The following is a 24603-nucleotide window of genomic DNA, read 5'->3' as shown; positions in this document are numbered from 1 at the left end:
TTATGAAAAGGATAGATTGCTGACATGTTGAGTTGCAGACAGGCACAACAAACACACTGTTACACACTAAGCTTTTGCCCATTTCCTTCTTCAGGAAAGAAAGGAAAATACACATTCACACAAGCAGGCCACTTCATGAACACACGACCGATATCTCCAGTCGCTTTGGCCGGACTGCAAGTGTTGCATTGAACAGCTAAAATGGCTGGAGATAGCAAAGCTACCTGCTTGTGTCAATGTGTGTGTTCTTTCCTTTCTCTCCTGAAGAAGAATTTGGCCAGAAGCTTAGTGTGTCAGTATTTTTGTTGTGTCTGTCTGCAACTCAATGTGTCATCTTTACAGTGAATAGCAGTCTACCCTTTTCATAACTGCTGAAATACAAACTGAGTACATGAACTATTAATGAGTATCTTGATGCATGAAGTAAACAATTAAGTCATGAACTACCAATGCTTTGTTCCACACACAACAATTTTAACTATCTATTATGTGTTTAAACAAACACATTTAATAAGCTCATTAAAATTCTCATTTAAATTATAAATTGTTGTAAAACTGAGTCTTACTTTCCATTTGATTCCATATCACCCTGCTGGAAGTATGCGGCAAATCTATGCAGATACTGGTCATATGGCAAGAGTACATGAGTTTCTGCCTTGTAAAAATTTATGTACCAAACCCCAAGAAGAGCAAGAATTACAGGTGCCTGTGACAAAGAAGCAAAGTCTAATTAATATTAACCTGACTTGACAATGTCAATGAACTACAATACAAGTTTGAAATAAGAGATTAGGGAGAATGTGGATGACGATTGTGTATGGCAACCATACTAAAATTCATGAAAGTTACACAAATCCAAGAATTTTTTTTCAACATCTCTATTTCATGAACAAGTAAAGCTTTTGCCAATGGCTGAAAATGTTACCCACACCTATTATATTTCTATTACCATAGTTCCACATGCAGGGCTATTACAAATGATTGAAGTGATTTCATAAATTCACTGTAGCTCCATTCATTGACATATGGCCACGACACACTACAGATACATAGAAAAACTCATAAAGTTTTGTTCGGCTGAAGCCGCACTTCAGGTTTCTGCCACTAGAACGCTCGAGAGCGCAGTGAGACAAATTGCGACAAGAGCCGAGAAAGCATATGTTGTGCTTGAAATGCACTCACATCAGTCAGTCATAACAGTGCAACGACACTTCAGGACGAAGTTCAACAAAGATCCACCAACTGCTAACTCCATTCGGCGATGGTATGCGCAGTTGAAAGCTTCTGGATGCCTCTGTAAGGGGAAATCAACGGGTCGGTCTGCAGTGAGCAAAGAAACGGTTGAACGCACGCAGGCAAGTTTCACGCGTAGCCCGCGGAAGTCGACGAATAAAGCAAGCAGGGAGCTAAACGTACCATAGCCGACGGTTTGGAAAATCTTACGGAAAAGGCTAAAGCAGAAGCCTTACCGTTTACAATTGCTACAAGCCCTGACACCCGATGACAAAGTCAAAAGCTTTGAATTTTCGGCGCAGTTGCAACAGCTCATGGAAGAGGATGCTTCAGTGCTAAACTTGTTTTCAGTGATGAAGCAACATTTTTTCTTAATGGTGAAGTGAACAGACACAATGTGCAAATCTGGGCGGTAGAGAATCCTCACGCATTCGTGCAGCAAATTCGCAATTCACCAAAAGTTAACGTGTTTTGTGCAATCTCACGGTTTAAAGTTTACGGCCCCTTTTTCTTCTGCGAAAAAAACGTTACAGGACACGCGTATCTGGACATGCTGGAAAATTGGCTCATGCCACAACTGGAGACCGACAGCGCCGACTTCATCTTTCAACAGGCTGGTGCTCCACCGCACTTCCATCATGATGTTAGGCATTTCTTAAACAGGAGATTGGAAAACCAATAGATCAATCGTGGTGGAGATCATTATCAGCAATTCATGTCATGGCCTCCACGCACTCCCGACTTAACCCCATGCGATTTCTTTCTGTGGGGTTATGTGAAAGATTCAGTGTTTAAACCTCCTCTACCAAGAAACGTGCCAGAACTGCGAGCTCGCATCAACGATGCTTTCGAACTCATTGATGGGGACATGCTGCGCCGAGTATGGGAGGAACTTGATTATCGGCTTGATGTCTGCCAAATCACTAAAGGGGCACATATCGAACATTTGTGAATGCCTAAAAGAACTTTTTGAGTTTTTGTATGTGTCTGCAAAGCATTGTGAAAATATCTCAAATAATAAAGTTATTGTAGAGCTGTGAAATCGCTTCAATCATTTGTAATAACCCTGTATTATTCTGTTTCTTGGTTAGGGAGTGTGTTGTTATTCCCAATAGTACATCTTCCCAATATGAAGGCACTTAAGGTAACATTATTGAAATCTGGAACATTGGGTTGCATATATAACAACATTAAAAGTGAGTTATTCAGAAAACTTTCAAAACTGCTCTTCTTTCCAGGTGTTTGCCTTAAAATGAGTAAAGTACAACAACCAACTTACATTTTTCTCAAGTGGAGTGTTGCAAAAATGGTTGTCCATGAAGTGAGCTCCCTTCAGCAACTGTTCAAAATTGTCAAATCCAATCGACAGAGCAATCGACAGTCCAATAGCAGACCATAGGGAGTACCTTCCACCAACCCAATCCCAAAAACCAAACATATTGTTTTGGTCAATTCCAAACTCCACCACCTTTGCCGTGTTCGTTGATAAAGCTACAAAATGCTTTGCAACAGCACTTTTCTGGAAACAATCAATGGGAGGCAGCTTTGATTTTAATACCCTTTTGACATGAAATGATCAGTATAAATTCAACTATAGTAAAATAATATAGTAATAATAATAAAATATTATTATTATTATTATTAACAAACAGTAAGATAATCAAATTAAATTCTTACGTCTTTTGCTTTTGCCAGGAACCATTCTCGAGCTGATGTTGCGTTTGTTATTGTTTCCTGAGTAGTAAATGTTTTTGATGCAATAATAAACAATGTTGTCTCTGGATTCACTTTTTTCAAAGTTTCTGCTAAATGTGTACCATCAATGTTAGAAACAAAGTGTACTTGAGGACCAATTGCATAATGTTTCAGAGCTTCTGTGACCATTAGTGGTCCCTGGGGAAAAAAAAAAAAAAACCTCTCATAAATACATGCAACATCACAAAACAAGTTTAACAAATTACAGTAAATTTCAATAAGACACATTTCTTGTCCCTCCCAGAATTTTTCTTCATAAGTGGAAAAGCTTTCCAAAATTTAGTGGAATTTAGTGGACACACTTTGGACTGGCACAGCACAAAGCTAAAGTAGATTTTATTGCACTCACATGCTGTGAAAGCCTTTGTGTGCTTATTTTGTACCACTCATCCATGTAGTTCAGTTTCAGCATCTGCTGCTGCAATGGCCAGTCACACATGTGATTCTATACTGAAAACCTCAACCCTGTTCTGTTGTCTGCAACACTTATTTCAAAGCATTTCTTTTCTTTTCTCTGTGATACATATGTCTACTGTATGTACCATCCACCTGTGTAGGACAGTATGAACTGCTATTAAAAATGACCAATCTTGCAAAGTGACTTCTGTATTGACCCCCTCTCCCCTATCTCTGTTGCCCACAAGCACTTATTTCAAACCAGGATTCTGTTTCTGTTGTACATTATCTTTCTATTTGCAGTACTTCAATATTCGATCTTTTACATTCTCCTGTACTTGTGTACAACATAACATATTAGTAACTCTTATTTCCAAAAACCCAATTCATGATTGCAATCTACTTGTACTGCTTCAAACATTGTACATTGCTCTACACAGCCCTATCCACTTTATTAATGCCCAAATCACCCAGCTTTACCATCTTTTTCACCATAGCTTGACTTCCTCTTATTTTCAGAATGCTCTGGTATGAGGAATATTCTTCCCTCACTCCTGAAAGTAGTACTCTGTTACTTGTCCAATCTACCGAGTGTCCTTATTCAATGACACTCTCGCTCTAATCCCTGCAACCTAATGGAGGGGCAATCCCTGTCTCACACATCTCTCTCTTGCCATCTCAAACAATTCAGTCACAAGCATTTCTTTTCAGGTCAAAGATAGAGCAATATATGTAAATGACCACTAATCCTGCAAATTAGTGCAGAGGATCCTACAGGTATGACTAGTAACCAACTATCTGAATAGCCATCATGGAAATCAACCACAGTACATCTTTTATCCCACAAACCTCTACTATAGTCTGGTCAAAATTACTTTACAATTGATAACTATGACAGCGGGTAGTCCAAGCTGGAGGCACGGACTGCATTCCATCAATCCCGCAAGGCCTGTAGCCACATCAACCGCCTGAAGTTGCCAAACCTTTACTCCATACTGCAACACTTGCCGCTTGTACTGTGTCGGAGTTCCGGACAGTTTGTATACTTTGTGAACGTTGCATCCTGTGATTTTGTCTGTTGTCTTTTTACTGTTGCAAGAGGTAATATTTTATTTGTTGTTACTGTTATTTTTTATGTGGTACTGAACAATATCAAAAGTTACGAGTGGAAAAGTTCTGTGTTCTTCTCTTGACCAGGGGACTGCCATACGAGGTCAGCTGAGAGAAATGATTTGCACATTTGTGCCTACTTAGACTGAATCACTTAATGGTGGCTCACTGTTCTCCATTAACAATGTGATCAGTACAACTGCTATGGCTCTGTACTCAAATAAAAACACTATTGTGAAGATTGGCAAGGAAATGTTTGAGAAATAAAATGAAGCTGGAAAAACATCGAAGATAGACAGTCTCAGGGGGAGCAGATTACAATATACGTAGATGCATTTGTTTAGGATGCTATTTGTTGTCATGGCTATTATTACCGTAGAAAGGAAACTCTGACATTCAACTTGTTATTGATCACCCTTAAACAATCAGGTCTTTTTCAACACAGTTTTGCATGACCTAGGATTTCACTATGGACATTTCTATGACCATTTTCTGTTGCCGGAGAGGGATAATGTAGCTGCATGGCGATGCCAATTTTTAAGGCACAGCCTCCGTATGAATATTGGATGAAATAGTGTGGCTTAATGAAACATGGGGCATTTCTGGTCACGTTATGAAGCAGAGCTGGACAGATGACACAACTAATGGAACAATGGCAATGCCTTCAGGTGAGGGAGATAGATTTATTCTTTGTCATGCAGCCATCATGGAAGATCTTCTCTTGAATGGTCTCTGGCTTGTTAAATCAAATGAGACAGGAGATTATCATGAAGAAACAAACCACATTACATTTACAAAGTTGTTTCTAGAATCACTCATTAAAAATCTGGGGAAATTGTCACCTACTGAGCAAGATAAATGCTTCTGCATATTCAGTAGTTGTTGTCAAGGCACTTCCCATGGCAAAGCAAAAGCAGGAAATGACTGTGATTGGCTTCAGAGTTGTAATGTCAAAGTATGTGATAATCTTAGAAAGGTGGAGCTTATGGAACTGACATATCTCCATTAACAGTTCTCCAAATACAAAATCTACAAGCTGGCAAAAAGGTAGGGGCACGCAATTGTTAAGTTACAATCTTACCACTGCTACTGTGGCCTCGTAGATTTAATATATGCGCAATTAAAAGTTTTGTTGCCAGGAATAAACTTACCCTTTCTGCAGTCTAAGCACTCACAAAAGAAACTGACAGTAATGCCATCTCTGAAGACTGGAAGAAGGCTAACATCATGTAGATCATTATGGAGAAAGCATGGCAGAATGAAGCTGTTTTGGAACATTCAATGGAGGAGATGACTATTTCATTAAATAGCAATAGTGACAGTTACAGTGTTACTTCAAGCATCTGTCATAGCAATGAAAGTGATGCTGGTAGAGTTTTTCCATTATCACCACAAAAATTAAGTATAGGCAGATTCGCCTGCATGAAGTGAGCAGTTTGCAATGGTAAGGAGCTACACAACAACTAACTGCAAAGGAAGATCATCTCAGGAAGTCATTCTACATAACACTATAAATGTCAGTGTTAACAATATAATTGCTAAAAAACTGAAGTAATATTTTTTGTACCACTTTTGTCCTTTCTCCCAGTCCTGGCTTGCCTATTTAAGATGCGTTTTCTCACCGCAATAAACATGCATAAATCTTATATTTTGCTGTGTTAGAATTAAGGAAGAGGATCAGAAAAATTAATAAAAGGATAACTCTAAATCTAGCGATCTGTTTCTCATAACAAAACCATACAGGCGACCACTTAGTACTTGACACGCATGCGGAACACTGTGCGTCACAGTAACCTGAAATTACCTCACGTTATGAAACTGACAGAGTTCTGGCATGAAGTACATGAAAAATTGATGTTATCTTAAGATTTCATTTACTTACTGTGTTCATCTAACTTCAAAAACAAAAAAGTTTCCCTCATGTCGAAAATTCTCTAATTTCATAACAAAATGCATTTCTGTAAACTGTCTGTATATCATCACAATATTGTGTGGCCGCAAATAAAACTAACATGAAAACATAATGCAGCTCTTCCACAACACACTGATGCAAGTTCCATGTTTATTAAGTGAGTAGTTTGCGAGTTTGGGTGTAAGCTAATCCCATGTGGGGTGTGGCAACTCTGCTCCATACCTCCATGTGCTCCTGCCACACTGTCAGTCCCAAAGTAATTTTGAACACACAACAATACCTGATTTTAGCCACCACATTTCCAGTCCTTTGCCATCTCCAACTTTTCCTCTTATCATGTTTTTACTCCTATTCCTCTTCTCACATGCCCCCCTCCCATACACACACACATACTAGTAGTACCAAAGCTCCTCAACATGTCATTATCTAAACCGCTCAAGAATGGCATACATGACAAACTAGGTTCAAGTTAGACATCATATTTTTTACAGTTGCCTAGAAAAAAAATGCAGTTTCATTAATATAGCACTAACCACAGTGAAAATATTGAAATTGTAGCAGTAGGAACTAATTTACATTAATCAAAACAAACAATGATGTGACATTATTTGTACATTTCACTACTACACGGGGAAAGGAGACACACAAACACACATCTTTATATTTTAATATCAGAAATTACTAACCTCAGTTACGAGTGATGTTCACAGTGGCGTTTATTTACACATATCTCATAATGGGTAAGAAAATTTCAATTAAGACACAAGAGCTCTCCTTTAAATAAATCTTAAAAAGCTTTGTTCTGAGTTTTCTTCATAATTTGTCTATCAAACAGAAATTATTCTCATATGATTATGATATCAAAGCCATGTCTGATCTAAAAATATATTACATTCAGATGAATAGCACCATCAGGGGTCCACTTGCACAGCACTCACATAGATAAAACAGTGTAAGATAAACTGTTAAAACTACATGAGGATAGCCTTTACATTTAATTGGGATTTTCTCAAAAATGTGTCAGAAGTGTGAGCACGGAAAAATTCGCACAGACCAAAATACATTTCCCACAACGACATACAAAAATGCAGCTATACAGTCAAAAAGCAAATAAAAGGACACAAAACTGTGGCAAAACTGCCTTCCAACTCTGACAAAGACAGAGTGCTTTGGAATGCTAGGCATCTACTAATACAACAAGCTACATTTTACAACCAACAACAAACAAAACTTCATAACCACTAGATTTGGGACTCACTATATAGCAACAGAGCTTTGAGCTGCACAAATGATACATGAATGTTTTACCAATGTTCGTGAAAGTGTGATCATTCATTGATAAAACTATGAACTGTTGTCTGCTGGCTGCAATACAGTGTAATTTGAGGAGCAGAAAATGAAAGTACATTTTATTTTATTTTTCTGCATCCATATCATTTAACAAACTACACAATATTTGATTTTAGTGTAGGAACAAAATTTCACAAGTTCAGGAGAAATTTCTCTTTCACCATTGTGTTTTGATTATGGTACAATGTTCATAGCTGAGCTAGATAACTCAATGAATAAATTATGATGGTAGACAGTGAAAATATTCAAGCATACTATATTCTATTTAAATTCCACACCATGGTCATTATCTTGCAAAATTTCTTTACTTCTGAAATATTTTCGTGAATTTAATTTGCTTGTGAGCAATCAGATTTAAATAATTTTAAATGGTGACTTGGTGAGATGAAAGGTAGAAAATGGAAACGAGCTTTGATATAGCTAGTGTAGTTCCCACAATTAATGGTTTGGCATTCATAGGATAGAGGTGTCCTGCCTGCAATACTTGCCATATATACTGATAGAAACAGAGAGAAAATCATGGGCCTGGAAATATTTCACAGAAGTCTCACAAAATAAAGTCGAATGTTTTATTTGTTTCCAGTATATTAACTTCAAAAGCTGAAATATAAGGTGTACAATTCACAATTTGAAAAGACATTAAATACTTCAAGCAATCAGACATCCCCTAATAGCTTTTCTTTCCTGATATGACGGTAATGGCTGCATTTTACTCATTTTTTGGGGGGATAAAGACACTTTTATATGTACATTAAGGATAAAGCTGTAAGTACTGGGGTATGTATTCAATCTATTGTTTTGTAGCAAACTTAGCCAACTTCTCTCCTACTTCTCTATGTGTTCTTCATTTTCTCCAACCACAAAAAACATTGGGACACCTAGTTATTTTGGTTTAGGAGCTTGATAACAGGAAATTCAGTATACTAAAAAGAATGTATATTACAGATTGTAGATGCTATAGCATTCATTTTACACATGACATACACAAAGAACAAACTGTAATGCTGTATAAAATCAAATGACTTTCAGCAGTTGTCCATTTAGGCATGAACAAATATCTGGGCACCTAAGGCTTCTTTTTAATTCTTGTGATCAAATTCTTGTTCCAACATCAACTGAAAGTATCAGGAAACTTAAAAGTGTTCTGGCTTGAAGGCAATCAATTTGACTTTGAAGGTGGTGTGAAGATGAATAATTGCGACAGTTCCAATGTATATGAAAAGCTGAAAATTCAAAATATTGACAAATGTACAAAAACAGGCAAAGCAAATTTAAAACAGATTATTTATTGTCAGATTAATTGCCACTCTAAACAGACATCTTGTTTCTTATGCTTAAGTGCTTTTTGGGAGCATTTGTTAATTGACTATACCAGTACTGATGTCACCAGTAACAATATTTGGCCCCATGGTTCTGGAAGTGAGTTCATCAGATCACCTTTAGTTCCAGGTTCAAAAATATTCCAAAAATTCTTTCACAAAATTAAATGAGAAGGATGGGAAGTCATCAGCTGTTGTACAGGAACCACATGATATCTGAAGAAGTATGCCTAATACTACTGCCCCATCAGAAGATAAAACTGTTTTCTCCTACATCTATACTCAAGCAAGGAACCTTCCAATAGTTTTTCATTTTGTGCAAACAACAACTGTTTTAAATCACAATATCTATAGCAGCAATGTGCAGCTTGATTGCCAATCTAGAGGGAAGTCCTTACACTAACAGTACATTGATTTGCACACCCTGCCAAGAGACTGCAGCACAGTTCAGTTCAAGGTACTTCACAGGATTATCCAAAAATTGGCTATTTTTTTCCAATCTTTAAGATATTTTCATTTTAAAATTTTTCAAGCCATTTCCATTTACAAAATAATGGAGCACAGTAATTTTTCACCACTAATCACTTCACTGTTTTTTCATTTATATCTGTGATAGGAGAGGGAGTAAGCATCTCCTTGAAAAATCTCTCCATCCTGAGTTCATTGAAATCCACAAAATATCATAATCTCTCTGTATTAAAAATAATTACAAATGTACTTATAACTACACTTCACCATGCTGACTACATCTCAACAGCTGATTTACAGACCCTATTCAGAAAACCAACATACATTCAAAAAATCAATATACTAACCCTTTCTGCATCTGCGATTCCAAATGGCATCATTAAGTTTTCCTGGCTTTTTTGAGCTTCCCAATGCTTCAATTATACCATTTGGCATCGCTTCGCATAGTTCCAAGTTTGGCCAACAGATCGTAGTGGCGTTTTCTTTCGTGACTCACCGTTTGTTTGAAGTGCAGAACAAAGAAGTGTTGTGAGTTGTGCTACTGCATTTGTGAGTGAACAATGATTGTTGTGTTTAGTCTTATTCTGCGTATACTGAAATTCCAGGTTATGAAACCAACTTTACCTAGTTCCTCAATGACAAGGGAAAGAAATATGGTAGGTTTACAATACAGTTATGTATACATTTCTTTGAGTAATTACTACGAATTTCTAATTGCGCCATTTGGAGTCATTGATACATTAGTATGTATGAGGTAAGCATAAATGAATTTGTATCATAAGAATGAATTGTGTTTGTTCTTATATGATATTTCGTGATTTTCATTCTTGCATCATATTTTCTTTATAGGTTAAGCATAGAAAATACGAAGCTCTACGGGATGATGAAATTCTTCTTCTTCTTCTTCTTCTTCTTCTTCTGCATGGTGTTGACTCTGAAATATCAGATGACGAAATTCTTTCGGATGATGAAAGTGGCTATGATCCATAAGTACAGCAAGTTTCGCCTCTACAGACAGAACCTGAGCTGGACAGTTTAGAAGAAGCTCTTAGTGATGATGAAACTCCCCATCTGTATGGCTTGAAACTTTAGGAACAGGAAATGAAAATTGCCTGAGCTATACGTGGTATGCAAGGATCTGCAGGCTATGGATGTTCAGTGTGCTGTGCAGTTTTCTGATCCACCAAGTGAAGAACGTTCTCCCCTCCAACATTTTGAAAGTTTTATTGATGAGACTATAACTGACAATTTAGTTACGCAGACAAATCTATACTCTACTCAAGTGTTAGGACAAAGTATAATCACTAGAGTCAATAAAGCAAGACAGTTCATTGGCATTCATTTACTAAGTGGTATTGTGAGTGTGCCGAGTTACAAGATGTATTGGGCAAATGAGACAAGGCATAATCAGATAGCTGAGTTGATGCCACTCTGTCGATGAGGAGGTATTTTCATGTGAACGACAATGCAAATATGTTATCCAGGGATGATCCTCATCACGACAAGTTGTTCAATGTCAGGCCATTTTTAGATCAACTAAAGAACAATTTTCTAAGAACCGAAGTTGAAGAATACAACAGTGTTGATGAACTTATTATTCCATATATCTGCACCAGTATATAAAATCAAAGCCACACAAATGGGGCATAAAAGTATTTGCTTGAGCTGGTGTAAGTGGCTACATTTATGATTTTGAAGTGGGGAACAAACACTGCAATTAATCCTGAGGAATGAGTGGAAATGTTGTGATTCGGCTGATTGAGAACTTGCCTAGGCATGCCAATTTCTAACTCTTTATGGACAACTGGTTTACTTTCCTCAACCTAGCAGTAAAGCTTAGAAATGAAGGAATATATTTTGTGGGAACCATAAGAAAAAACAGATTGCATGGATGCCGTCTGCAGAGATAAAAAAAAGAAGGCAGAGGAACCTGTGATTATCGTGCAGATGAAACAAACAAAATTATAATTTTGAAATGGTATGACAATAAAGCTGTCCACCTGATTTCTACTTTTTAAGGCAAGGAACCTGTTGAAAATGTGGAACGTTGGAGTAAAAAAACAGATTGTATATAGACGTTCCACATCCCAACATTGTGCAGGAGTATAATACGAACATGGGAGGAGTGGACCTCCATGATATGTTGGTCCAAATATACAGAATAAACATAAAAAGCAAGAGGTACTACCTGAGAAATATTTTCCATTTCATAGACTTGGATTGTGTGAATGCTTGGCTGCTTTGCAGGCAACATTGCGCTCATAAAAATGAGAAATATACACCACTGCTGAAGTTTCGAGCAGAAATAGCAAGTGCCTTGCTGAAGAAAGGAATTGTTACACCTGCAAGAAAGAGGGGCCATCCAACCACAGACTGTCCAAGGCTACATGCTCCCAAAAGAAAGCCTAAGGCAATTTGCCCAGTTGCTGGTGTGCGCTTTGACCAAATAGGACACTGGCCAGAGCATTTAGAATCAGAATCAAGATACAGACTTTGTGTAAAGATATATTCAAGAACTAAATGCTCCAAGTGCAATGCTGCATTGTGTTTTAACAAACAAAACAACTGTTTCAGAAATTTTCATTGTAATAAATCAGTAAAAAATCAATTTTGTAGCATGGTTTTATGTTAAAAATAAATGAAAGGTTAAAGAAACATGCTGTTTTATTCCTTAACAAGACAATAAAGAGTTTTAATACTTACTAACAAAATAAATAAGAAATTAGTTTATGAATTTATACTGACTTCTTTACACCTAAGTAATATTTACGGTGAATTTCTGTGACAATGATGCCATTTGGAATCATTATTTTATTTATTTGCCAATAGCTTCAAAAGGACTTTTGCAATGGATATGGCATATGTGCAGCATCAGTAAATGGATAATCTGAGTTATATGTATCACCAGACCAATAATTACCTGTTTCATCCAAAGATAAGGAACACGACTGAAGTAGCACTCTAAACTAAACAAAAATTTATTAGTTATGGGTGACTAGAATTCGAGAGTAGGGAAAGGGAGAGAAGGAAACATAGTAGGTGAATATGGATTGGGGCTAAGAAATGAAAGAGGAAGCTGCCCGGTAGAATTTTGCACAGAGCATAACTTAATCATAGCTAACACTTGGTTCAAGAATCACAAAAGAAGGTTATATACATGGAAGAATCCTGGAGATACTAGAAGGTATCACATAGATTATATAATGGTAAGACAGAGATTTAGGAACCTGGTTTTAAATTGTAAGACATTTCCAGGGGCAGATGTTGACTCTTGACCACAATCTATTGGTTATGAACTGTAGATTAAAACTGAAGAAACTGCAAAAAGGTGGGAATTTAAGGAGATGGGACCTGGATAAACTGAGGGTTGCACAGAGTTTCAAGGAGAGCGTAAGGGAACAATTGAGAAATGGGGGAAATAAATACAGTAGAAGAAAAATGGGTAGCTCTGAGGGATGAAGTAGAGAAGGCAGCAGAGGATCAAGTACGTACCAAGACAAGGGCTAGTAGAAATCCTTGGGTAACAGAAGAAATATTGAACTTCATTGACGAAAGGAGAAAATATAAAAATGCAGTAAATGAAACAGGCAAAAAGGAATACAAACGCCTCAAAAATGAGATTGACAGAAAGAGCAAAATGGCTAAGCAGGCATGGCTAGAGGACAGATATAAGGATGTAGAGGCTTACCTCACTAGGGATAAGATCGATACTACCTACAGGAAAATTAAAGAGACCTTTGGAGGAAAGAGAACCACTTATATGATTATCAAGAGCTCAGATGGTAACCCAGTTCTAAGCAAAGAAGGTAAAGCAGAAAGGTGGAAGGAGTATATAGATGGTCTATACAAGGGCAATGTACTTGAGGACAATATTATGGAAATGGAAGAGGATGTAGATGAAGATGAAATGGGAGATACGATACTGCGTGAAGAGTTTGACTGAGCACTGAAAGACCTGAGTTGAAACATGGCCCCGGGAGTAGACAACATTCCATTAGAACTACTGACGGCCTTGGGAGAGCCAGTCCTGACAAAACTCTACCATCTGGTGAGCAAGATGTATGACACAGACGAAATACCCTCAGACTTCAAGAAGAATTTAATAATTTCAATCCCGAAGAAAGTAGGGGTTGAGAGATGTGAAAATTACCGAACTATCAGTTTAATAAGCCACAGCTGCAAAATACCAACACAAATTCTTTACAGATGAATGGAAAAACTTGTAGAAGCCGACCTCGGGGAAGATCAGTTTGGATTCCATAGAAATATTGGAACACACGAGGCAATACTGACCTTACGACTGATCTTAGAAGAAAGATTAAGAAAAGGCAAACCTACGTTTCTAGCATTTGTAGACTTACAGAAAGCTTTTGACAATGTTGACAGGAATACTCTCTTTCAAATTCTAAAGGTAGCAGGGGTAAAATACAGGGAGCGAAAGGCTGTTTACAATTTGTACAGAAACCAGATGGCAGTTATAAGAGTCAAGGGGCATGAAAGGGAAGCAGTGGTTGGGAAGGGAGTGAGACAGGGTTGTAGCCTATCCCCGATGTTATTCAATCTGTATATTGAGCATGCAGTAAAGGAAACAAAAAGGTATTAAAATCCATGGAGAAGAAATAAAAACTTTGAGGTTCGCCGATGACATTGTAATTCTGTCAGAGACAGCAAAGGACTTGGAAGAGCAGTTGAACGGAATGGACAGTGTCTTGAAAGGAGGATATAAGATGAACATCAACAAAAGTAAAACAAGGATAATGGAATGTAGTCTAATTAAGTCGGGTGATGCTGAGGGAATTATATTAGGAAATGAGGCACTTAAAGTAGTAAAGGAGTTTTTCTATTTGGGGAGCAAAACAACTGATGATGGTCGAAGTAGAGAAGATATAAAATGTAGACTGGCAATGGCAATGAAAGCGTTTCTGAAGAAGAGAAATTTGTTAACATCGAGTATAGATTAAAGTGTCAGGAAGTCATTTCTGAAAGTATTTGTAAGGAGTGTAGCCATGTATGGAAGTGAAACATGGACGATAAATAGTTTGGACAAGAAGAGAATAGAAGCTTTCGAAATGTGGTGCTACAGAAGAATACTGAAGATTAGATGGGTAGATCACATAACTAATGAGGAGGTATTGAACAGAATTGGGGAGAAGAGGAGTTTGTGGCACAACTTGACAAGAAGGAGGGACCAGTTGGTAGGACATATCCTGAGGCATCAAGGGATCACAAATTTAGCATTGGAGGGCAGCGTGGAGGGTAAAAATCATAGAGGGAGACCAAGAGATGAATACACTAAGCAGATTCAGAAGGATGTAGGTTGCAGTAGGTATTGGGAGATGAAGAAGCTTGCACAGGATAGATTAGCATGGAGAGCTGCATCAAACCAGTCTCAGGACTGAAGGCCACCACAACAACAACAACAACATCTTCATTATGCAAAAAAATGTAAATTTATAGCATCAAGTACATGAGATTTTACTGTGGCTACATTTGCTATTCCATCCTTCTACATTACAGTGTGACAATACAAGTCACAACCTCAATTTAAATATGAATACTAGTTATAATATGCCACCAACTTGGTTACATACATATTTTAAGTTGTAACAGGCTAGTAAAACCATCCTTGTGGCAGGTGTATGTAATGTCACAAGTGGGTGTGAGAAGGGCTCATCAGAGCAAGGTGTTGATCTATTCTTTTTTGGCGGCATTGGGGATAACTTGTAATGTAACTGACAAATGTGTGTAATAAGTAAGTCTAGATTCAGCAAAACTAATTAACCTATCGCAGCAGTTATCCATCCATTTGAAAGTATTTAACAATCATTTTTTTTAAACTGTGAGAAAACATCAGAATATCTCGAATTGCAGGGAACCACAGCCAAATGTCCACATTTTTATATGAAAGCAAAACACCGCTTTGGCTGCAGAATATCATTACTGGTTTCGCACCAATTTAGGAGCATCCTCAGGTGATATACAGGGTGTCTCACCTAACTCTGCCACCTCAAATATCTCTGGAACAACAATAGATACTCAAAAACGGTTTTCACCAGCACGAATGTACAGTAGGGGCTTCAGAAACCAAATACTAGGCGGAATTGTAAAAAGTAAACAAATACTATTTTCAACACAAACTTGTGTATTTTTAAATGGACACCTCCTGTTATTTCATATGTAATCAATAGCATAAAAAATCACAAAAATAATGGCGTTGGTTGCATTGCAATATGTCAATTACATCCCAAGAAATTGCAAAGCAAAGTTGATGCTTGAAATAAATGAAGCGCACAGCTAGCGCACGTCCTGAGACTCAAGCGTGCACCTCATGCTGCCTGTGTCGGGGGCGCACACAATGGGGAGGTATGCATGATCCACAAAAATAAAAAGCAAAGTTACCTTTTTCAAACTGTAAATGTATGTTTATTCTGGTGAAATGACAACTAGAGCTACAATTAGAGATAACACACTTGAATTCACTTTGCTAAGCACATTTACTAGTGCCCTGTCGCCCACAGAAACTGTATTGTTGTGCATTACATCTAGCATAGAAAACACCCCCACATCTTGACCAATGAAACTGTGTTACATCAACATATGTTCGAAGTGCCCTCCGTTTGCATCAATACATGTTCACAGATGTGTACCAAGAGAGTGTTTCACAGACTGTAGAGTTTCTACAGATATTGCCACATGTGCTGCAGTAATATGATATTGCATATCCTCTACTGTCATTGGGGGTTCTTGGTACACTGTCTCTCACTGCGGCCCAGAGAAATAAGTCTAATGGTGTCAAGTCGGGGGACCGTGCTGGCCATCGCACAGTATCTCCCTGCCCCATCCACCTATTTGGAAATGTCACATCTAGAATGTCTCTGGCAACTTTTGCATTCTGTGTGGGACATCCATCATGTTGGAACCACATTGATAGATGAGTTTCCAACCCTAGATCCTCTATGACGAGCGCTAGTGTGTGTTGAAGAAATGATGCATGTCACTATCCATTCAATGTTCCACAGTAAAAACAGGGATCTACAATGCAGTTAGCTATGATACCGCACAAAACATTGACACTCCACTGTCGTTGATGAGCAACTCTGTGAATCCAGTGGGGATTTTGCATGGACCAGTAGTGCATGTTCCGCAGATTCACATTACCATGATCTGTAAATGAAGCCTCGTCCTAAACAACATATTGCTCAGGAATACTGGCTTACCTTGTAACTGCTGAAGTACAAAATGACAGAATACAATGCAGGATTCAAAGTCATTCCCGTACAGTTCTTGGTGCAGTGAAATATGGAACAGATAAAACTGATGCCTATGCAAGATTCTGCACACATTACTGTGGCTTGTTCCTACATCTTGTGCAATTTCTTGTACACCCACCTGAGGATTATGCACTACACCAGCCAGAACAGCAATTTTGTTTCCATTGCCAGTCGCTGGCATTGTACATCGATGTTTTGTGGGGACCCAGGTTCCTGTTACCGTAAATGTCTTGCAGATGTTGCCAATGGTTCAGCGTGACGGATGCTGCCGATATGGGTAGTGTTCAGCATGCAGTGTCACAGCTGCAGTTGCATTTCTGTGACATTCACCATAAATTAAAGTAATATCCAGTTTTTCTTTATTACTAAAGGCCAGCATATCGACTAGATGACGGCAAATGTAAAAAGCCCCAAGAAAACAGGTTTTAATGTAGCAACATAAGTGAATTATGTTACAGTATGAGAGTTGTTCAGCAGACCAGATTAGGAGACACTTGTACACTGAAGGTAGAGCATGCCGTGGTGATATTGGTATGTTTACAGCAGGATACAGGCGCCAGTGCAGGCAACCCCTGCTCTCAGCACAGTACTACATGCGATGCATTACGTCAGAAACTGTGACACCGTTGCTATCCTTTACAAGCCACCTATTTCAGAACTTATGAGGTTTCAAAACATGAAACCAAGTGTGTTACCACTAATTGTACCTCTAGTTGTCATTTTGCAACAATAAACATCATTCTGATACCACATTTTTGACACATTATAGGAGGTGGACCAGTTCAAGTAAGGTACAGCTCAAGAGGGGGCTAAACTATCCCCCTTTAGGAGTGCCATCAATGAAATATGGGCCAATGATGTATGACTACACAATACCACACCATACATTAACGCTCCACTGACACAGTACGTCATTCACATCAGGTTACCGGGAGCGTGAGGTACACACCTGAGTCTCAGGACGTGCGCTAGCTGTACACTTCATACATTTCAAGCGTCAATTCCGCTTAGCAATTTCTTGGGGTGTAATTGACTTATTGCGATGCAACCAACACCATTATTTTTGTAATTTTTGTGCTACTAATGCATATGGAATAATAGGAGGTGTCCATTTAAAAATACTCAAGCTTGTGTTGAAAATAGTATTGTTTACGTTTTAAAATTTTGCACAGTATTTGGTTTCCCAAGCACCTGCCATACATTCATGCTGATGAAAACTGTTTTTGAATATCTATTGTTGTTCCAGAGATATTTGAGGAGGTGGAGTTAGGGAGACACCCTGTATATTGTGTCTACACCATTATTTAATGCTTTCTGGAGGCCTCTCCCCATCCTTCACATCACTGGTAAATTAGAACCTGCTAGAACTGTTTGTCAAATAGACAAAAAGGATATGTCCCATATCAGCAGGCATGGCCATAAGGAACGCCGAACTTCTTTTCCTTATAATGGTGCCCGGATTGTCTCCAGCAGATAGTATGGAGCACCCTCTTTTTATCTATTTGACAAATTAATCAGTGATGTGAATAATGGGGAGAGGCTTCAAGAAAACATACAGTAACGTTGCAGACACAATTTATATCACCTGAGGGTGTGCCTACACTGGTGTGAAACAAATTGTGGTTTTAATGAACTTTCTACAACCAGAGTGGTGTTCTGACCTCAGAAAAATGAGAACATCAAGTCTAGTCCCAGATTTGTTTGACGAAATCGTAGGCAAGCCCAGAATCTTGATTTATGTAATAAAGGAAGTCAAATAGTGTGCAGACAAAAAAATTAAGAGGATTTTGTGAAGCCAAAATTACCTTTGAAATTATGCCACAGAACAATGAGAACATTAAAAGCAGTGGTGAGTTTTCTTAGGCAAACCACCGATGTTACTGTGTCATGCCACCAAGCAGCCGCACTCTGCATAAAGCAGCAGGGAACCAGCGAGAGATTGTTTTGGCTATTGTGACAGCACAAGGTTTAACATCTCAACTGTGTGAATCAGAAGAATCCCGAAATATAAGTAGAAATGGTGAAAAATGTACTGTTGTGTGCAGTGTGTGATTTGAGACTTGTGTTGGGTTCATTAAGAGTATGAAAATGGATAGTTCAGATGGTATGCATCTCCATGTTTTCACAGTGCAACGATTGCGCCCGTAAGTTTTGGGTGTGCAGCTGCATAAATTCAGCTTCTTCTAATATTTAGCTCACAGAGCACACATCACTGTCAATGAGAGCAGTCTGCAGGATACGCTTGTATGCTTAAAGCTACTTTTTGAAGCCAACACGTACTCTCCACAGCAGATATGTAAGGCACTACGAATTAAATTAAAGCAATGCAGAAGAAGATGCCATATGTGCGAAGCCTATCATCAAAAATGAGACGGATCCTCAGTAAGCACAAAGTAAAAGTGATTTTTCATCCTGTACTAAAGACAGCTGCACTCTTGTATTGGATTCCATGAAAGATGATTAGATGCTCTGGAAGGCTGTGGTTTACATGGTCCCCTACAAATGTGGCCCCTCAAACATTGGTCAGACGATTTATACAGTCCATGAAAGATGTACAGAACACCGCAAGTACAGCCGCCTCTTACAGCCAAATAAATTGGTTATGGCAGAACTCTGTAATGATACTGGCCACACTGTGTTCTTCAAAAACATTGAAATTTTAGTGTCTACATCATTTCTGGGACTTTATGGTCAAAGAGGCAATTGAAATTGGCTTGAAGATGAATTTAATTAATAGAGAGAGTGGTTTCAGCTTGTGAAAGTTATGGATCCAATTCTGTAATAAAATTACATTGAAGTTGCAACAATGCAGTTCAGAGTGATACATCGACATTCCAGCGTGAATGACTGTGCAGCCACAGTTATAATTCATTCACAATGTATTTCTTTGCTAGAGATCAACGTGTCTGGTGCCTGTGTATCTGAGAACATATACGGAGTGGTGGGGTCTGCATGTTTAAAAGTATGGAGCAGGTACTGAAATGTCTGTCTTTCGTCTAACTTTGAAGATAGCTGAATAATATAAGATGAAATATTAGAAGATGAAACTGAATTTATGCAACTGTATGACCAAAATTTAATGGAGAAATTCATTTGGTATTTGTGGTACCACAGTCAAGAATCATGGCAGATATTAGATTAATGAAATTGATGTAGGACCTCTTAACAGCTGTGAAATGAAAGTGGGTTCAATTAATTTAATATTGGAACCTATATCAAAAGTGAATGGTTGAGATTAAACAAAGCTTCAAACATCAAAGATTAAGTTTAAGAGGGGCATCCAGTTAATGGAAAATGAAAGATAAAATGCAATTTGAATGACAGAATAGGTTTAATTTGTGAACTGAATATTCCATGTTGGAACAAAAGTTTGGATTTGAGCTGAAAAATAGAATTGCAACAGTCAAAATTAATGTGCATTTGAGTCACCAGTTCTGCTGCAACCACAGAACAGCTTTTTATATTGGTATGACTAACAATCGGGTACAACACATTGTCCACTCCCGAAATTATACCGACCTCAACCTATGGTACCATATTGTCCTCACACCTTCCATCCAATGGTTTCCACCTCCTCTGTCCATCACCTACTCCCTATTCTCGTCTCCTACTCTCCAACCCTCTAAGTGTGCTGCCCTCCACCAATCCTCCTTTCCTGCTCCGGTCCTTTTTCGCTACTGTCTCACCCCTTCCTCACCTCCCTGCGTGGCATCTTAACAGTAAGTAGCAACCTATCTTTTGCTTACATTGTACATAAAGCAGTGGTAGCTTTAAATAAACCTATCAACGGTGGAGGATTCTGTACCACAAAAAACTATATAGGATCAAAATTTGTAAATCTAGAGCAAGGAAGAGTGGTAAATTATGCTCATATGTTGCCTTTCATTAGCAATCCATGTCTGAAGAGTTTCAACAGTGCTGATAATCTGCATCCTGTTTTGTAACCTATGAGTATTTTGAAAGGTATTTCTGTAGAAGTGCTGGGGAGAAGCACAGTAGAAAGCAGGATCAGATCCAAAATGATTTCCTGAATGTTTCAGCATATAGAGCAGGGGACAAAACATGAGAGCAGTCTGTATGTAAAACTTTAAAACCTAAGGCATTCAGACAGATTCTCAAGTGCACCAATAATTGTGAACTGCTTACAAGTGACACGAGCAACCTCATTCAAATTCTTCGTAGATCTTTTCTGATACCAATCTTTGTATTAGCAATTTTACAGTTATACATTTGGCCTTCTGTTCTCGATAGGATTTTAACTTTTAAGCTTCCCCATAACGTTTTGCATCACCTTTGTTCTTTGGTATCTCTTCCATTGCGTGTTTACAAGCAAGAAGTCCTCATTCATGTTACTTCTGTGTTTGTCTTCTGTGTGTGGCTTTCATGGAGATATTTGGACCACAGAGACAAATGTCTGTTATTGTCAAGCTGTCAATACTCTGAGCAACATATGCCATTTCATTTTAGTCTATTTTATCAATTGTTGCGGTTGTGGATGTACATCTCAAGAATACACAATTGCTTGAAAAGTAACCACGTAACTTTATTATTTATATTTTATCTTGTTAACTTTTAGAGATTCTTGAGTAACAAATTTGATGATGAAGACTTGGCCTTCAAAATGCATTAATTTTTGTGTTTTTTACACTGTGAATAGGTGGCTGAACCAAAATTTTAACATTGACTGTGACTTACATGATCCCATAGCCATTATGGATAAAATCAAACAATCATTTCTACTCTAAAAAGGAGGCCAGCTGACAATATTCAGTGTGTTCTGGTTAATGCACCAAATTAATTCACAGATAGCTTCCTAATATATTTAGAAAAGATGGATAGTGATATAGGTTTTAAGAATGGCAGGCAGAAGTGGCAGAGGAAAATGCATTGAGGCTGAAAATGAAATATTCCTGGCAAACACAGAACACGAGAGAGAGGCTGATGGGATCAGAAATAATGTAAGGCTGGGCAATGGCATGGGAAACTACCTTGCAGGAGACAGAATGGGAAGTTCAATAGTTAAGGACAGGAATGAGGCAAAAGTGGTCTATCATTCAGAACTTATTACAGCGAAAACAAGGAGGCACCTAGTGTAAGTTGTAATGCGCCAGACCAAGAGAGACTTTACTGAAATAAGCAATACCACATAATAGTATATATAGCCACCACAAATAAACAAACAAATAAATAAGTAAAATACAAATTTCATTAACTAAGTTTTATTTTCATTAACAATGTACTTCTTACAGATATTCTGATGGGTAAATAGGCTGCAGAAACTAAAAATATAGAGTATGACATTTGTCATGAAAAGTCAAACCTACTACTACTAAAATTTTTTTGTTTAAGTTAAACTGAAAAAATTAAAACATTTACATAATCTGGTATAAGAATTCATTAAAACAATAAACATCTTTTCAAAATTTTACAATACGAAGTACATGACTAGACTACAATATTTACAAAAGGTAGGCATAAAGTAACTCCCCCAGCGCACACGCCGCACCCCCCCCCCCCCCCCCACACACACACACACACACACACACACACACACACACACACACACACAGAGAGAGAGAGAGAGAGAGAGAGAGAGAGAGAGAGAGAGAGAGAGAGAGAGAGAGTTTTAGCACTGTACACTGAGCAAGGAATGCAAGGAGAAATTTGGAAAGGGAATTAAGGTTCTGTGAGAAGATACAGATGGTGAATAACTTGGAAGATAACTGAACAGATTGGATAGTGTTTTGGTAAGGTGTTAGACTGATAAGAACAAAAGTAAAATAAGAGTTATGGAATATAGTCTCATTAAAATCAGGCAATACTTAGTCTGGGAATTGAGGCAATTAATGTATCGTATGAGCTGTACCAGCAAAATAACTGACAATGGCCACAGACAGAACATAAACCAAAGACCGGTAATAGCAAGCAGTAGGTTTCCGAAAAGAAAAAGTATATTAACACTGAATGTAAATTTAAAGTTATGACGCCCTTTCTGAAGGTATTTGTCTGGACTGTACACCTATACGAAAGTGAAATTTGGATGTTATAAACAGTTCTAACAAGCATACAATAGAAGATTTTGAAATGTAGTGCCAGATAAATGATGATGTGGTACTGAATCAAATTGCAGAAAAAAGAAATTTATGGCATGACTTGACTAAAAAAAAAGGGATCAGTTGATAGGACACATTCTAAGCCAACACGGAGTTGACAATTTGCTAATATAGGTAAGTGTGAAGTTAAAACTATGACATAAACACGGTCAAAAGAATGTACACTGCAGTAATTATGCAGAAATGTAGAGGCTTACTTGCTTATGTTGAGACATTAGGGGAGGGGATGGGTTGATACTATTTGTTATCATGTAGGTGTAAAAGTAGTTTGCTGCCTTGTAGAGTAACCAATGATTATCATCAGCTATATAGTTATTGTTATATTAGTGAATACAATATTCATTTGCAATTGCTTGTTTTACATTTCAATACATTCATTTTTGGGTGGTAAGGATGAAAACTGGATAAATTAGATACATCACTACTTGCATCATCCTGGAGATAAAATTATGAGCTAAAGAACTGAACTGAGGATTCAGTTTTCAAATTTTTATTTCATTTTATTTATTTTTTAAGTACATGTGAATTATGAATGTGATGAGATTTGTCTATGGGATACTATTTTGGGATCATTTGTACATGCAAAAAATTTGAACTGTCCTGAGCCAAAACACAAAATCACGGGGGTGGGGGTTCAGTCTTGGTGGCAGCAGTATAGTAAAACTGATAAAACTGAGGAGGCAGCAACACTTTCAAAGCCGCTGTTTCCCTCACTGATTTCCTCAGTTCATGGCACAAGTGAGGTGAGAGTATTAAAATCCTAATAGTAAACTTCTGAAGCATTCACAACAAAGTGCTAGAGTTTGAAGTGCTCATGAAAAGCAGTGAAGCTCATATAATACTAGATACAGAAAGGTGGTTGAAACATGAAATTGATAGCAGTGAGATTTTGGCGAAAATTGTAAGTGTACATCGAAAGAATAGGCAAACGGAAAATGAAGGTGGTGTGTTTGTCACACGTGACAAGAAACTCAAATCCACTGACATAGAAATTGAAGCTGCATGCAAGATTGTTGGAGCAAGACTCAGTACCAGGTGTGGACATAAAATGATAACTGGATTCTTGTATCGCCCAACAGACTCATCTCCTGATGTAACCAAAAACATTAGAGAAAAACCTCTGTTCACTTATACGTAAGTTCCCCAATCATGCTGCAATTGTTGGTGAAGACTTTAGTCATCCAACAATTATCTGGGAAAATTACAGTTTTGTTAGTGGTGGGCATGATAAGACATCCTGTGAAACAGGACTAAATGCCTTCTCTGAAAACTACCTAGAACAGATAAAAATGCCACTCACAATGGAAACATAGACCTGACCTCTTTGAGGATGTCCACATCGAGACTGGTGTTAGTAACTTTGACGTGGTTGTGGCAACAATGATTACAATGTACAAGGGACAACTAAACCAAGAAAAAAGATGTATATGCTCACTCAACTAGATACAAATAAATAGGTCATATCTCAATAAGGACCTCGAAACTTTTAGCACGGTCAGGAGCATGCAGAGGAACTGTGGCTCAATTTCGAAAGAATATAACTCTTCAGGCTTTCCCGGCGAGATCTTGACATGTGGAGTAATTGGGTCTACTGCAGGTGGTTTGTGTCGCTCTGGCACAATATTTCGGCCACATAACTCGTTGCCTCCTTCAGGTGCTACCTGAGACTGCCGTAT

The 24603-nt window shown here is 37.9% G+C and overlaps 1 protein-coding gene across 1 annotated transcript in view; it reads right to left on the bottom strand.

The window, feature by feature from the left end:
• The window catches only part of LOC126416756 (glucose-6-phosphate isomerase), a 97125-nt gene that overhangs the window by 31111 nt on the left and 41411 nt on the right, over nucleotides 1-24603 (bottom strand). Inside the window, exons 5-7 of the mRNA XM_050084597.1 lie at nucleotides 2911-3126; nucleotides 2513-2752; nucleotides 567-706 (exon numbers count right to left, since the gene is read on the bottom strand). Of these exons, the coding sequence (XP_049940554.1) occupies nucleotides 567-706; nucleotides 2513-2752; nucleotides 2911-3126 (596 nt within the window). The remainder of the gene's footprint in view (nucleotides 1-566; nucleotides 707-2512; nucleotides 2753-2910; nucleotides 3127-24603) is intronic.

This window comes from Schistocerca serialis, chromosome 8, assembly GCF_023864345.2.
Source record: "Schistocerca serialis cubense isolate TAMUIC-IGC-003099 chromosome 8, iqSchSeri2.2, whole genome shotgun sequence".
Lineage (NCBI taxonomy): Eukaryota > Metazoa > Arthropoda > Insecta > Orthoptera > Acrididae > Schistocerca > Schistocerca serialis.
The sequence above is the reverse complement of the archived record's forward strand: the minus strand, read 5'-3'. Positions and strand labels throughout refer to the sequence as shown.